This window comes from Balaenoptera ricei, chromosome 6, assembly GCF_028023285.1.
Source record: "Balaenoptera ricei isolate mBalRic1 chromosome 6, mBalRic1.hap2, whole genome shotgun sequence".
NCBI classification, from domain to species: Eukaryota; Metazoa; Chordata; class Mammalia; order Artiodactyla; family Balaenopteridae; genus Balaenoptera; species Balaenoptera ricei.
In genome coordinates, this window is record NC_082644.1 from 52582532 (window position 1) to 52599643 (window position 17112).

Genomic DNA, 17112 nt, shown 5'->3' on the forward strand with positions numbered 1-17112 from the left:
CTACACTACAGTCAAGCTGGGGTCTTCAGAAAGGTGTTTCAGAAACTCGAGTTAAATAAAAATGATTTAAGACTGTCACAGAGTCACGAGAAATTGTCAAACACTGCAATTCTCTCAAACAGGTAAAGAAGTAGTCTTGAAAATATTAAGAGTTTGTTTCCATTAAAGCTAGGAAAGTAAAATTATATTAAATTCTTGTTTTAGTATGAAGAAACTATAGTTTAAATAGTTTAATAACATGCTGTTTTAACAACCATATATTTTAATACCCTACCTTCAATATTTAAAATATTTTCAGAAAATATTTTAAAATATAAAAAATTCTAAAATATTTAATTTAAATAAAACATAATATAAATTTAATTTAAAAATATAAAAAATAAAATACTGTGAGTTTTAAAATATTCCCACTTTTCAGTTATTCAGTACTTCCTCCCCCACTTTAACGCTGTATCCTTGAAAGTCACCATGAGGTCCCAGAGCATCTACAGGGGCGCTCAGCTCCCGCGTCCTCGGCCCCGGTGGTGGCCGCGCTCCGACTCACCCCCAGGGCGGCCCCAACATCGTCCTGTCGTCCCATCGCCGCCGCGTTCCCCTCTCTCTGAGCCTTCGCAGCACAGCGCCAGAAACGAGCCCAAATCTGTAAAATCGGCCCCAACTCGCTTCCCAACTTCAAACCCTTCAGAAAACGGCTTCTTTCCCAAAAATGGCCTCGCTCAAGTTTCTGTGCGAAAATAAAGCACAAAACTCAGGGGAAGCCCAGAAAATGCAAGGTTCCGGGCTTGCTACCAGACAAAAATGTCGCTGGCGCGCCCGCATTAAGGTTCCCTCTGCAGCACTCAGCACCGCGAAAATGAAGGGGTTTTTTTTCGCACTATTACACCAGTATAAAATTGCTCCTTGAGGACCCGACCCCCTCCCTCTCGTGCTGCCCAAACCGCGGAACCTGAAAACTCTCCGACGTCGGCGTTCCCCTAACACATCCGATCAAAAGACATCCTGCGCCCTCTTGCGACAGCGTAGAGAAGCGTGCTGTGCGGGGTTCCAGGGAAGGTTCTATGATATTCTATTGTTCAATTCTACTAAAGTTGTTCAACACATCCATAATTATGGCAAGTAATAAACAGAAAAAAATGTTGATAATATCTGGATGAATATCTAGCAGCCAGTGAAATTAAAAATTATTTTCTGATATGAAACAAAATTTAAATTACTGAAAAATAAATATTAAGAAAAAAATTTAAGATTTTCAATGATTTTGAGCAGTTTTAAATGATTTTTAAGTATATCTATACTTTGGTATTATTATAAAGTATTTATATAAATTTTATATGGATATGTAATTTGATACATTACTATTTATATAAGTAAATATCCTACCTCAAAAATCATTCTGCAAACTTAGTCATAAAGTTATAACAAAATTCAATAGCTTTTCCACTTAATTTATAGCTTTGAATTTTATGTCATTCTTAACCCTGCATAGAATACAAACACTAAGCTTTGCACTTTCTCTTTCTACATATAAAGTAAAGATACCTATGGAGTACAAAAATAGATACACAGTATATCTGTGTTATCAAAATTTCATACTGGGGGCAATTAGGAAAAAACTATCTAAAAAGGCTCTGCGGGCAGGCGAAGAGGCAATAATGGGGAAAAAAAAGGTTGAGAAATGCTGCCCTAACCCATTTGGAGAGTGCAAAATGAAAAGCAAAAACAGAAGTAGAAAGTAAGAAGAAATGTTCAGAAAATGGAAATGAATATGTCCCTATTTAAGACCCAGGCCTGAAGGAAGGTCTTCAGAGAACCTAGAGAGCAGGGTTCACAGAGTTCCCACCTCAGCCAGGCCAGCAGCATCTACAAGGTTCCCGATGGCCCCAACCTTGTCCTTACTCCTGGCCCTGGTGCTGCTCAGCTGCAACTCCACCTGCTCTCTGGGCTGCGACCTGCCTCAGACCCACAGCCTGGCTAACACGAGGGCCCTGATGCTCCTGCAACAAATGAGGAGAATCTCCCCCTTCTCCTGCCTGAAGGACAGAAAGGACTTTGGATTCCCCCAGGAGGCGTTTGGAGGCAACCAGTTCCAGAAGGCTCAAGCCATCGCTGTCGTCCATGAGACGATCCAGCAGACCTTCCAGCTCTTCAGCACGGAGGGCTCGGCTGCCGCTTGGGATGAGCCCCTCCTGGACAAGTTCTGCACTGCACTTTCTCAGCAGCTCACTGACCTGCAAGCCTGTCTGATGCAGGAGGCGGGGCTGGAAGGGACTCCCCTGCTGAAGGAGGACTCCATCCTGGCTGTGAGGAAATACTTCCACAGAATCACTGTCTATCTGCAAGAGAAGAAATACAGCCCTTGTGCCTGGGAGATTGTCAGAGCAGAAGTCATGAGATCCTTCTCTTCATCAACAAACTTGCAAGAAAGACTCAGGAGGAAGGAATGACACACACCTGCTTCAACACGGAAATGATTCTCACTGCCTAACAAGACCACACTTCCACCTGTGCTGCCATGTCAAAGACTCTCATTTCTGCTCTCATCATGCCCTGAATTGAATGAATTTGTCAAGTGTTTTCAGGAATATTAAGCAACATGATGTTCTACTCTACAGGCACTAGTCCATCACAGATGCCCATGCTGATCTATCTATTTATTTATCTACTTAAATATTTATTTATCAAGTTTAATACTTATTTCACTATTTATAAAGATTTAAATTATTTTTGTTCATATAATATTATGTGCATGTATACATTGTGGTTAAGAGAAAAAATACATACTTTGTATTTAGTCAGTTTATCATTTTTCTTCATTCATTAAATTCTTACTATAGAAAACTTCCTGTTTTGCTTTTTTTCTTTAAAAAAGAAACACCAAGACTGAACGTGCAACCTGATTAAAGAATGTATGTTACAATTCCTTGACCCATCATTACGATTTTCACGTTAGAAATAAGAATAGACTTCCTCTAGCCAGGTCGTGTGTTGCCCTCAGGACCTAGAGGTGAACATAACTAATCCAATTCTGCTTCAGGTAACTTTGATTTTTTTTTTTTTTAGAGGAAAGTAACCTAAAAACCATCATCAATTAATACAGGGACTTCACTGGTGGTCCAGTGGTTAAGGCTCTGCTCTCCCAGTACAGGGGGCCCGGCTTCCATCCCTGGTCAGGGAACTAGATCCTGCATGCCGCAACTAAGAGCCCACATGCCGCAAGCAACTAAAAGATCCTGAATGCTGCAACCAAAGCTCCCGAATGCCGCAATGAAGATCCTGCACGCAGCAATGAAGATCCCGTGTGCCGCAACTAAGACCTGGCGCAGCCAAATAAATAAATAAATATTTTTTAAAAATCAGTTAATTCACAGTTAAATTTAATTATTTTTAAAATAGTACTAATTTGTAGTAGAAATTAATATCAGTTAAATTTGGTGCTACAGTGAGAAGGTGGGAAAAGGGAATTCCCCCAGCAGGTGGATCATGTCATGTGAGGATATAGAAATTAAAGCAGTAGATATTACCTATAGTCAACTAGTAGACATTTCAGTGCAAATGTCCATTGGATACTGGAGATGGCAATTTATAAGCAATTCCATGAAGTGTAAAGCATGGAACAGAAGAAGTGATCAAATAGGAGGAGAGTATCGAATGAGAAAAGGACTGAAAATTGAATCCTATGACCTTAACCTTAAAAGGGAGGGAACGCCACAAAGGAAAGCAAGGGGAATGGCCATATGTTAACAGGACAAGAGAGAGTGGTGAGAAGACCATGTTTGAAAGACTGAAACTGCTTAGAAGATTCAATGCGTTCATGAAAACGTAGATAGAAAGTGCTCCTACATTGGGAAAAGAGATGGCATTGCCCATTTAGTGAGAGCTTGTTTGGTAGAATTAATCAGCAGAAACCATAGTGGAGAAGGTGGAAGGATGAATAAGAGAAGGGAATGACAATATATACAGAAAATAGGTTTGAGATATTTGCCATCTGAATTGGAGGAGAGACATAGGGTGGAACCTAGAATGGATGTGGATTATTTTTTTCTCTGCATTGTTTTCCCTTTTTGAAATATTTTTTGCTTCTGAAGGGATTTCATGGATTTGATGTATTGAAAACTCATATCAATGTTCAAGATTTGATTTACTTTAAATCCTGACATTTAATCACTTACAGTGATAATGTATCATTATCTTGATGAATATGATGTTGAATGTCAGTAAGCTGCTCTGCACTTGAAACCATCCACTACAAGGGAAACAGATAGGACTGACCTTAGTGAGAGCTGATTTGCTGAAATTAATCAGCAGAACCCATACTGGACCAAATGGAAGGGTAACAAGAGAAGAACTTCCATTGTCATTATTTCACCTGGGGAGTCACTTTACTTCTTTCACTCTCATCATAGTCAGACTTGCATGTGTTTTCCTTTTACCTCAGTGCATCAAATGCAAGGACAGCTTTCCAAGAAAGTTGAATGGAGAAGCAAATCAATGATGGATTGAACATTATGGAAAATCATGGTATGGGCCCTTTATGTTTCCATTTTTGCTTCCCTCTTAAGCTACTCAACTCAAGATGATAAAGAAAGTAATTCAGTAGTAGCAAGACAACCCCTGCCCAGAAAAATACTAAATGAAAAAGAACGTAAAACATTACAAAGACTCTGACACCAGGAAATCAGAGAAGGCTAATTTTATCTAGCATCCTATGCCCTACATTTTCACCACCCTGCGTCTTCACTGTGAGATGGAGAAGGATGAACCAAGAGGCTCAGTAGAAATGTACTGGATCATCTAATGATGCTTAATAATTACTTCAATAGAAGGTTCTGATGTGAGGCCAGTAGAAGCTTCTGATGGGAGGTCTAATGGAAAATCTAAGAATACTCTTTGTTAATAATTATTTGGAGTAATTATTTTGAACTCTGTACTAATGATACAATGGTGAACAAGATATAGACCTGTCTCCTATGGTGGTTACTTGTCAAACAGGTCTAATAAATCTATTTTCAAGAAGACCAATCCCAAAGGATAAGCCAGCTTGGCTGATATGGAAAGTAAAGAGGGCAGAAACAGAGCCCAGGACTAGAAGTAAACACAGTCAACCTCCTAGCAAGATAAATGTAAATCCTCACCCTAAAGGCCAATTTACCTCAGTTCTTTTTACCCCATACATCATGTTCAACTTTCAACAGAAACTTACCATACTAAAAGGTGAAAAACACAGTGTGAAGAGACAGAGCAAGTATCAGAACTAGACTCATATACAGTAGAGATTTAGAAATGATCAGACCAGGAGTCCAAATGATAGTGATTAAAGTGCAAAGGGCTCTAATGTAGTCACCTATTTATTCTTCTACTTTATCTCAGTCATACTATATATGGTATTTAAAATAGTTTTGTTCATATAATATGTTCAACTTTATAGTGTATTCAATATAATAAAATATGCTTACCTCTATATTGTTTCAAATTATTTTCTTGTTTAATTTATGAAACTCTCCCCCAGATGACATCTGGGATTTTTTTATTCTTGCAAAAAGAAGTAGCTTTAATTTGCAAGGCATACTGAAACATGGATGATAAATTCTACTCATCATTCTCATCATTCATTTATTTCAGTGGTTTATATTTTACTTTATTTTTTAAAATTTTATTCATTTTTCTCCATGCTGGGTCTTTGTTGCTGTGCGCAGGCTTTCCCTAGCTGTGGCGAGCAGGGGCTACTCTTCGTTGTGATGCGAGGGCTTCTCATTGCGATGGCTTCTCTTGATGTGCAGCACGGGCTCTAGGTTCACGGGTTTCAGTAGTTGCGGCACGTGGGCTCAGTAGTTGTGGCACGTGGGCTCTAGTTCACGCGGGCTTCAGTAGTTGGGGCGCACGGGCTCAGTAGTTGTGGCTCGCGGGCTCTAGAGCACAGGCTCAGTAGTTGTGGCCCATGGGCTTAGTTGCTCCGCGCATGTGGGATCTTCCCAGACCAGGGATCGAACCCGTGTTCCCTGCGATGGCACGTGGATTCTTAACCATTGCACCAGCAGGGAAGTCCCAGGTTATATTTTAAAACTTCATATTTCTATATCGGATATATGATAGTTCTGAGAATACAGAGGTGAAAGAAGAAAATGCCAAACCTATTCTTCTGGAGAGTTCAGTTTGGAAGAGATAAAAGATATAAAAACAGTAATCATGCTAAATTATTTCAATTAAGTTTCCTATTACAATCAGAGATAGTGAAAAGGGGATTCTCTCACCAGAATCTGGAATGAGGCATCTCAAGAAGGGGAGAAAGCAGATGGACTCTATAAAGTGGCCAAGAAACACCTAAACACAGACTTCCCACTGGTAGCAGCATATGTGGATGTCGTTCCTTAGGAGTACAGTGTAGAACGAGATGATGACCGAAAGTTCATGAGGACCTTCAACTTTTAAGAGTGAGAAAGAGAAGGAGAGTCTGCAGAGGGCACAAAGGTGGAGTAGCCAGTGCACTTAGGAGTCAACCAGGGAAAAATGATCTTCAGAAAGCACCAAAGAAGAAAACAAAGGGCTTGAGAATTACAGAGGATGGAAGTTAAATAATTATTTATATGTGATATGGGTTTCTGCACTGAGTCTAGATTCTGCCAGGACACGTGTATGATGCTGGGGAATCACTTAACTTCCCTGAGCCTCAGTTTCCTCAAATATAAAGTAGGGAAAATATTCCTAGAGTTGTATTGAATATTAGGCCAACCAGGATATTTCAGAACACTTAGCAGAGTATCATCCACAGAGTGAGGGCTAAACAGGTAGTGTGTTGTTTCCTATATTTTTCATATAGGTCTAAATGGGAATAATGAATTCTCCTCCCCCCCTCTCTGCCACTGACTACAAAACAATGACAGCCTAAAAAACAGAACTGGGAGAAAGTGTGTCATCAATTGTATGTAACTTTATATATAATACTATACATATATGGTACATATATAGGAATACATAGTATAAAATATGCTACATATAAAATATACCATATATAATATACCATACATCTATCTGCTGATTCTGATACATGGCACAATTCCCCTTCCTCTCTGTTTTCCTGGATCCCATTCTTTCACTAAAATATCACAAGCATTCAGTTCCTCCCAGTGTAGAAATCCATAGTGTACTTTCCCCATTCACTCTGCATTAAGCTGTACTGCCCATTCATACAGCTGTTTCCTTCTCCATTAGGGTTTCTGGCTGTCAATTTCCCCTTAAGACTACAAAGCCACCAATGGAAAGCAGAAGCTGAGTGAAAGTTCTAGGTTTGTCAGAAACTCTCATATGGCTCCACCCTCTCCGCCTGCCAAGCACTGCAGGTCCAGACCGTCCAAGCTCCCAGAGAAACACAGCGAATACATGGCACCCTGCCCAACAATGAACAATGGTGGAGAATCCAGGAGCTCACCTGTGCCTCTCTTTGCGCACTTCCACGTGCTGACTGCACTAGGAGGAACTCACCTGCTTCAGGACTCTTATTTGCTCAAAAAGCCCAAAGCGCAGGAAACATGGAGTTGAAAGGCAGCAGCAGCTTGAGAACTTGGAAGGAGAACAGAGATGTTGAAAGCGTTCACTGGAACAGCGGCAGGTCCTCAGGACATGGAAGGACACAGATGAGCTGCACTGAGGCAAGTGTTTCTCCAGAACATTCCTTTTCAGAGAAGAAAAGGTTGAGGTGCGTGCGATAGCACAGAGTTCTCCCAGAAGGATGTGGCCACTAGCAGTGTCCCCAGCACTGATACCACAGCAGCCTGCAGAGTCTTGGAAGGGACGAGGGTTACCTCAGTGCCAGCTGCAAACTTGTTTCGTCCTTAGGACCCAGCAAGTTGTCACAGAGCAGGGAAGGATATTCCTGGGGACAATGCATCCAAGAAATTTCGTACATTCCCTCATGATGTCTTTGCCCCTTTGAAAGACAAACAAAATAAAACATGCTTGAATAGAAGGGACACAGGCAGGGATTTTAATATATTTAGCAACAACTGGGGTAGAGCCTTTCCAGCAGGGCAGGTATCAGTAACATGCACACTGCAAGGTCACAATTTCTAAAAGCAACACAGAGCTAAGTGGAAATTCATTTATTTAATTTAGGCAATTTGGAAAGAGGGCACTGATGGATCAATCACCTTTCTGTTCTTTCCAGTTGGTGCATACAGCACTGAGTAGGTATTTTAAAGTCAGAAGGACATTTAAAGTACATTTAGAGGTTTGGAAACCTTCCTAAGGATTAGGGTCCTAAAACAAGCAGAAACCATTCCTATATTACTGCTAAAAATATCATTTTATTAACAAATCATTTTTTAAATAATGATGAGTTTTATTTCAATTCTTCAGTATTATCTTATGATGTTTTCATGGGCTGAGGCTAGAAATTTAAATAAAGACAACTATACAAGGCCATGAGGGTGACTCTGGAGTTTAAGCCAGACTCTCCCTGCTAAGGAGCCCATTAAAATCCTTCACTGCTTCTGTCTAGGAAGCACGTATGCTCTTCCGTCTTGGTCATACATAAGGCCTCTTCGGTACCCACATCTTAACCAATAGTTGGAACAATAAAGAGTAGAGATTCTTATTTGGACTCTATCAGTAAACAAAAGGATGTCCAGTCTGGACTATAGGTGAGAAATGGAGGTGTCTTCATTGAGAATGAGAACAGCAGGCTGACCTGAGGAGATCTCCTGGGAAATCAGTGAGGTCCTTGTTGACTGGAAACAAATGACAACATAAGAGCTGGGAGTTCAGTTTTTTGGGAGGACTTACTGAGGACTATAGCCTGGAGGACAGCCTCTCAGTCAGCTCTGACGAACTGCTCCAAGGACATAATGGGGACGTCAGTATATACGTGATTGTGGTGAAGGGGATACGTGCAATCAAGGACACATCTTGGTAGAAGGTTGCTGCTAGTCATGAGGCACATTTGTCACTATTCATGATTTTAGTGCTTTTCTAAGTATGAGAAGTGGCAAAAAATTGGATTCACAGAATTTTCTCAGGAAATTATCTAACTCTCTGCAGGCCTGTTCTGTCAGTTTTCCCAGAGCAGAGAGTGCCCCATTCCTGATCTCCACCCTGAACTCCTGTCAGGGCGTGTTGGGGTCAGGGACTGCTGTGGCGAATGACTTTATTCTTGTAGAACCAGATGGTGAGTGACTTTTTAGTTGTCATGCTGAAGGAGAAACGTCAGAGCTCACATGGCTAGAAATTGTTAGGTGCTTTTTTTTTTTTTTCTTAAACTCACAAGAAAACTCAAGCGTTAAAAATACATAGATTCCAGGGGTCAGCTCCTCTAGGGTTAATAAAGTTATTTTACTATATTTCATGGAAGAAATCACTCACGAAATCTTAGACTTGGCGCTGCGTGGCTTGTGTGATCTCAGTTCCCCCACCGGGGATTGAATCCGGGCCACAGCAGTGAGAGTGCCGGATCGTAACCACTAGGCCAGTAGAAAACTTCCATTTTTTTTTTTTTTTTTCCAATAGGCAGAAAAATCTATTCCCCTCTAACTACTTAATAGTGATTTTGTCTATTTTGATTAGAACCTAAAGTCAGTTCAGTTGACTCAGACCATACCCCATGTAGCCCTACAAAACCATAGACAGTAACCCTTTGGCACCTGAAGTGGAATAAGGGTCCTTTGTCATCTCACTGTCCTCTGTCTGCTTATTTTGTTGGTTCCTAAATATCATGTTCATGTGCAGCCTTCACTTTCTTTAATGGGCGCTTTCAGACAAATCATTGTAAACACCCTAAGGTTTGCCCTTGTATCTTTGGTACATTTGGAACAGTTCATTGGTCCAGATTTATATTTCTCTCCAGTTGTATAAGTGAGTTTGATCCAAATAGGGTTATTGAGAGGGTTGAGTTAACTTTTTTTTTCTGCTTTTTGGCTGCGCCACGGAGCATGTGAGATCTTAGTTCCCCGACAGGGATCGAACCCGTGCCCCCTGAAGTGGAAGCTCGGTGTCTTAACTACTGGACTGCCAGGGAAGTCCCTAAATTTTAAAGAACTTAGAAAGTGGCTAGTCCATTAGTAGCAAGCAATAAAATTCAGTTATTACTTTTTAATATCACGATTACTATTAACCAGATAAGATCAGGATCTTTTGGAATCATCTAATTCCCTTCCTTTAATTCTAGTTTTCTTAAAGTACCCTTCTCATTGCCTGAGTGGATCTATCACCCAGACGGATGCTCAGCAAGACTGATCTTGCTCATCCTCCCAGACAGGGTTAGTGTTCTAGCAACTGGGGTTCTGGTTGCCAGTCACTTGTGAGCTGGTGGGTGTGACTTCTTCCCTCTCTCCTCAAAACTGATCATACATGGATTAAATGAAAGAAAAATGAGGGAGCTGGTCTTGCGAAGCTGAAGGCAGTCAACTGACCCAGGACTTGGTCTTTTCTGAGCTTCTGGCAGAAGCAAGCATGTTCCTGCCTTTCTGTTTTTCACATTGGCCTCATCCTTCTCCTCTGACATAGCCTCGTCCCCAACTGTGCTGCCCTGAAGTTTGCTAACTTAGAATCTGTCATTGTGTCAGGGGAAAATCACTTCCCTTCTTTCTCATTCATGACATTCAGACTCACATTTGTTTTCTTTTTGCCCACAAGACAGCTGTCGAATTTTACTTTCTAGGACAGTTGCAGTGATAAAGAAAAAATCTAAAGTTTGAAAATGAGAGAGACTGGAGCCCCTTTGCCTTTCTTTACCTCCCTTTATTGTTCTTACCTCATCATGAATTAGAACTGATGCAGGAGCAGCAAGACAAATCTTGTCCACTAAGTCGCTAAGTGAATATAAGTTACAAAAACTTTAAATGAAAAATTACACACAAGTAAAGGAAAGAAGGCGATTTCTCTCTGACCTAATCCTGGGCCTCGCTGCCCTGCATTCTCAGAGGGAGACAGAGACAGAGGAAGGGAGAAGCCCAGTGGCATCAACTGACTGAATGAACAACTGAACCTCACTGGTTTCTGTGACATAAACTTTAATGAGAGACAACACCATCGCTGAATTCTCTGCCCCCAGCTCAGAAACTTTGAGCATAACAAGTGTTGACTAGTTTTAGTAAAATAGTTGAGTAATAAAATTTGTATTTGGCAAAATAAACATTATGTGTCTACTCAGGGTGAAATGATTAGAATTGGATAATTCCTCCACCTACTGAGAGAAAACACACTTTTGCTCTCAGCATCTGAGGGCTGCTGACACTTCTGATACCTGAGGACACGGGTCAGGAGGGGAGGAGGTCACCACTGAGGACTAGGGTCCTTCACACAAACACTCCAGGGGCAAGGGTGAGGGTCCTGGAAGATGAATTATTTTCCCAACAAATAAACAAGCCCCTTCACAGCAAAGAGATTTTACAGTCCTCGGGATGTGGTGAGCCTGCCCTCAGGGAGGGAGTCCAGGATGTTAGGAAGGGGACTCTGTCACTCTAGAGGAGAGGGTGTGACTAGATGTGATCTCTCCCTTGTGAGTGAGGTGCTGCTGGGGAAATACAATTCTCTTGGAATTAGGACCTCCACACCCATATTCTCCTGAAAAGAACCAGGATTCCTGGTGGGGGTATTGGCCCAGCCTGTGGAGGACTATAGGTCTCCAGTAAGAAAATGGTGGAAAGAAAGGACAATATCTATAATAGTCCTCGTGGTCCCTGAAGCATGACCACATGGACATGAAGGAACATGTTCTAGAAGGAAAGGAAACATGGGAGAAGCTCATGGACTCATAATAATCAGCTTCTTCTCTAAGTCAAACACTAAAAAAACCCATCTTTTGTTTCAAAGAGCTTATGCCAGAGTGATCTGGTAAATCCCTAAGCAAATACAGAAACCATACGGCTGAGAGAGCCTACCTTCCTATGTAAAGTAAGAGGTAAAAATGGAACCTAAGATCAGGGCTAAAAATTTGTTCCTGGAACAGAGAAGACCAACATTTATGCATGAAAGAGATATAGAATGTGTGTATTTACAAACCTACATCACTTCTGACTTTAAGACAAAAACCTTTCTCATTTGATTAATAAATATCCATTTGGATGGGCACATCTGAAATTACAGGAAAATTAAACTTCTTGCAAAATTAATAGTTTAGGATGATGACATCTTCGTAGACCATACTGAGAATACATAAGTGAAAATCAAAAAAGGAAGTAAAAGTGTATAGAAATGTTTAGAAAATGAAAATTATTGTGTTCCCTATTTAATGGCCTTGCTTAGAAAGAATGTCATCAGAGAACCTACCCACAAGTTTCCTCCAGACGACTGTCTCAGCCAGGCCAGCAGCAGCCTCATTTGCCCCATGGCCTTCGTGCTCTCTCTACTGACCGCCCTGGTGATGTTCAGCTACGGCCCTGGTGGATCTCTGGGCTGCAACCTGTCTCAGAACCACGTGCGGATTAGCAGGAAGAACTTCATGCTTCTGGGCCAAATGAGGAGAATCCCCCCCTCACTTCTGTCTGAAAGATAGAAAAGACTTCGGTTTCCCCCAGGACACGGTGGATGGCAGCCAGCTCCCGAAGGCCCAGGCCACCTCTGTCCTCCACGAGATGCTCCAGCAGATCTTCCGCCTCTTCCACACAGAGCGCTCCTCTGCCGCCTGGGACACCTCCCTACTGGACAAACTCCGCACTGGACTCCATCAGCAGCTGGAGGACCTGGACGCCTGCTTGGTGCAGGTGATGGGAGATGAAGAAACTGCCCTGGGAGTGACGGGCCCTACACTGGCCGTGAAGAGGTACTTCCAGGGAATCCATCTCTACCTGAAAGAGAAGAAATACAGTGACTGTGCCTGGGAAATCGTCAGAGTGGAAATCATGAGATCCTTGTCTTCATCAACCAACTTGCAAGAAAGGATAAGAATTATGGATAGAGACCTGGGGTCACCTTGAAATGTTTCTCATTGACTAAGATGCCATATCACCCTTGCACATATGTGTTCGGTCATTTCAGAAGGCTCTTATTTCAATTTTAATCACAGAATTCATTGTATTAATTCAGCTAATATTTTGTCAGTAGTAATAAGCAAGTATATGTTAAAATTATTCAGCTTCAGGGGCATCAGCCCCTAAGAAATGACTACCCTGTTATTTATTTATTCTGTTTATTTGTTTATTTATTTATTTCTGTATCTTATTTTTATATTTTCATATAAATATATTTATACTTAACACTGTATTAAAATTTAGAAAATATTCACCTTTCCATTTCATTAAATTTGCATTGTTTTATTTATTAAATTCTTATGAGAGAAAACTTCTTGAGATTTTTAAGTTCTGAAGCCTACATTCTTATTTTTTTCTATGTAAATTTATTTCAGACTAGTATTTGTCCATTTTGTCCTTTGGAACAGTCCTACCACTTTCATTGCAGGAAATGCTTGTCAAAAGGTGGAATTCCATGGAATTGAGGGAAGTCCTGGAAATTATGGAGAATGGTTAGTCCTGATGTCATAGGTGTAACTGATTTATACCCACCAGGAAAGAGTGGTCGGTGCAAATACCTGTGGGAAGGAGTCATCTCCTTCAGGGTAGCTGGTGACATATGGTGTTGACTGCCGATCCTGGCACCTTCCTCCCGCCTTCTCCCCAGTCCTGCTTTACTGACCCATTCTTCCCTTATACATACCTTCAGTCCCTCCAACTCACTGACCAGCCACACAGCTGCTCTGGTTCTGTGCACGTTTCCAGCTTCAAGGTTTCTGTTAGAGTGAAAGCCACAGGAAGAGAGCACAAGTGAAAGGAGAGTTCTAGGATTTTCAAAAGCTCAGTGAGAAGGAGCCAGGGTTCATGGCACTGGATCCCAGCTCTGCTATTAATAGCAGTGTGACCTTGACAAATAACACAAACACTAAGCTCCCTAGTTTCCTCATCTTTAACATGGGGACAATAGTAGTATTTTTTCATAGGATTATTCTCAGGATTCAATGAGTAAATATACACAAGAGGCATAAAAGTGTGTCTGTCAGAAATAAGCAGGACTGTTAGAGTCACAGAGTGGCTACCCTCGGGGAGGAGAAGGAGAGCTGCTCTGAGGTAGCAACTGGAAGGCAACATAAGAAACGTGCTACGTCCTGGGCAAAATCTATTACTTTTAACTTGGGTGCTAGTTTCACAATGTCATTCAGTGTGTGAAATTTCCCTGTGCTGTATGTTGAAGATACTTGCAATTTCTGTGTATTATACTTCTTTTTTAAAAAATAAATTTATTTGTTTATTTACATTTTATTTTTGGCTGCATTGGGTCTTCGTTGCGGCGAGCGGGGGCTACTCTTCCTTGTGGTGTGAAGTGGCCTCTCATTGCAGTGGTTTCTCTTGTCACGAAGCATGGACTCTAGGTATGCAGGCTTCAGTCGTTGTGGCTCGCGGGCTCTAGAGTGCAGGCTCAGTAGTTGTGGCGCACGGGCTTAGTTGCTCCACGGCATGTGAGATCTTCCCAGACCAGGGCTTGAACCCGTGTCCCCTACATTGGCAGGCGGATTCTTAACCACTCTGCCACCAGGGAAGTCCTTGTGTATTATAGTTCTGAAAGATTTTCTACGAATTAGTAAAAATTCTTTGAGAAAGAAGGATCAGTAGAAAATACTTGGATCTATTTTAAAAATGAATAATATGGAAATAACAGAGACCTCAAATAATGCAAAAAGTCACAAACATTTTTCATTAATAATGTTTGTTGCTTCTTTAGTATGAGAAAGGCACAAAATAGCTCCTGAACTCTTTCATTTTTTGGTCTTTCAGCAGCAACACAGAAGCAGGAAGAAAAAAGCAGGAGCTATGAAAGGTAAGGTTCTGCTCTCTAATCCTGGGCCCTCCCGGGTTTGATCTTAGCTCTCTTTTCCATACAGTCCCAGGTCTATAATTGCTGGCAATGTCGCCTCCTACAGCCTGTACTCTCAGAAAATAATGCCCCCCCCAGGGAGACACTCAGAGCAAGAAAGCAAAGAAGTCAGGACCTGGGACACTTCTAACCCACGCTCTGCTCATCCATGTGAAAGCTGGGCCATGGCACTTACCCACCAAGTGACAGTGTGAGACGTGGTGGAACAATGACTGTTTTGGTGGCAAAATTTTGGGTAATGACTCCGACAAGTTAACCTCCCTAAGTTTCATAGTCTGTGTCTGGGAGAGTCCCAGGATTGTTGTGATGATTGCCTGGGGCAATGTGTGTGAAAGAGCTTTAAAATGACACCGCTCTACACACATGGACCTTACTATTAGTGTCACTGAACCTCCGACCTCGAATTCTAGTTCCTGGGCATTAATCTTGAAAGAATCTCTTCCCAATGGAACAGTCTACTCAGCATGTTCCACTCTCTCTTTGCTTCCACTCTCGCTGGACACACCCAGGCTCCTATTTTTGGTTTGCAGAGCTCACCTGAAAGGCACTCATGTGACACCAGCCCCACCCTCTCTTCAGAAAGGTGATTCATATCTTCTGTCATCTCAGGCATCCCTCTTGCTAGCTGACCCTGTGGAATTCCAGGGTCCTAGTCCAGCAAGAGGCTGACACGAGGGAGTCCCATTGGGAACAGAATATGGAAGGAAGCCTTGGGGTAAGGCATCTTCTGGAAACAAAATGGTCTCTCTCAAAAACAGCAAAGTTCATTCTTCACAAGTAAATTGTTTCTTCTAAAAAAGAGTGTTTTCTTTTGTCTCTGCTGCATTTGGGGGAAGGATGCAGTAGTCCGGGAACTGGGTTTAGAGAAAAGAGGTTCTCCAGTTCTGATTGAGAGCTGACTTTGAGTGTTTGAAGCAGAGGAAGGTTAGGGAGGGAGTCTGACAGTGGCCTTGCACATCCTCTACCATCTCAGCCGCATTCATTTCTGTCATGATGAATACAGCCCTTCACAAAGCAAATACAAAAGCATAGGAACTTGACAAATACTGAGGGGCTTTACAAATTGAGAAAATCCATTAAAGAACGAGTCTCAGGAACTGGACTTCCTAGTCCTTCCCCTTCTCCATCATGATACTGATCTGTAAACAGCCGTGGGTTGGAATGTTTGGGGTTACACAGGCACATAGATTCCCAAATGTCCCAATCAGCCTCTAGGAACAGAGACAAGAAACTTCATATACTCCCCAAAACAGTACTGGAATTTGGCATTCCTGAGGTCTCAAGTTCAGAGGGAAATGGAACAAACCAGAGGACCCCAAATATTTTGATGGAGAATAACTTTCATCTAACTCCAAGGCCTTCTTGCATCCTGATGAAAGCTGGGCAAAGCAGCTCAGCTCCCCAGTTCTCAATTTAGCCTTAATGAAAGTGTATAACTGAGGACTTTTCGCCGTTCCTTTCTCATGGGACAGGCTCTGGAGCAGCAGGGACGCACAATTCCTGGCCATGTTTGTGGTTGAGCAAGCAGGGAGAAGAGGAGGCCAAAGGGGAGGCAGAGCAGTATAGGGTCTTAGCAAACCTGGGAGTGGAACAGCATAGTCTTACCAGGCTTAGGAAAGGGATCTCCATCTGCATCAGGTACCGTACTCAGCTCACTCTCCAGCTACACTTCTTATTCCCACCCAGTATCCTGCACACTGTTAGGGACATCATTGGTCCTCAGAGTTGTTAATAAAAGGGATAAATGTAATAAGCTGAACATACTTGTGCCAGTAAAACTGTTTGAGAATGACAGTCTTGCTGCATCTTCTCTTGTGGGTTACTCTTGTCTTCTCAGGTGACCAGTAAATTTGTTAGCTTGGCATCTCCTTAGTCTTCCTTCAACTTCATGCATGATTTAGGGCAACTGTTTTCTTTTTCCTATAGTACAGTTTTCTCAGCTTTACAATAGGGATAATGAGACTACTATACTCCATTCAACATACCATCGCATGCTATGTGCTCTATATAATGAGAATATAATAAGTCATAAAGTTACCTTAAGTGAGCAGATTATTTAAAGCACCAGGGACATATTAAACATAGCAATGATAGTTGTTATTGTGACAGGTATGCAGAAAGGAGTAAAAGCCATTATTTCATGTCCACTCAAAAGATACATATTTTTTTAAGAGTTTTTCTGATGTGGACCATTTTTAAAGTCTTTATTGAATTTGTTACAATATTGCTTCTTTTTTTTTATGTTTTGGTTTTTTGGCCCTG

General features: G+C 41.6%; 1 protein-coding gene and 1 pseudogene across 1 annotated transcript; both read left to right on the forward strand.

Annotated features, from left to right (window-relative positions):
* Positions 1 to 1874: 1874 nt before the first annotated feature.
* Positions 1875 to 2444, forward strand: LOC132367801 (interferon alpha-1-like). Its single transcript, XM_059926394.1, has one exon. It carries the CDS (start codon positions 1875 to 1877, stop codon positions 2442 to 2444), a length of 570 nt encoding a protein of 189 aa, XP_059782377.1.
* A 9773-nt stretch (positions 2445 to 12217) lies between these two features.
* LOC132367802 (interferon omega-1-like) lies at positions 12218 to 12902 on the forward strand (annotated as a pseudogene).
* Positions 12903 to 17112: the final 4210 nt, after the last annotated feature.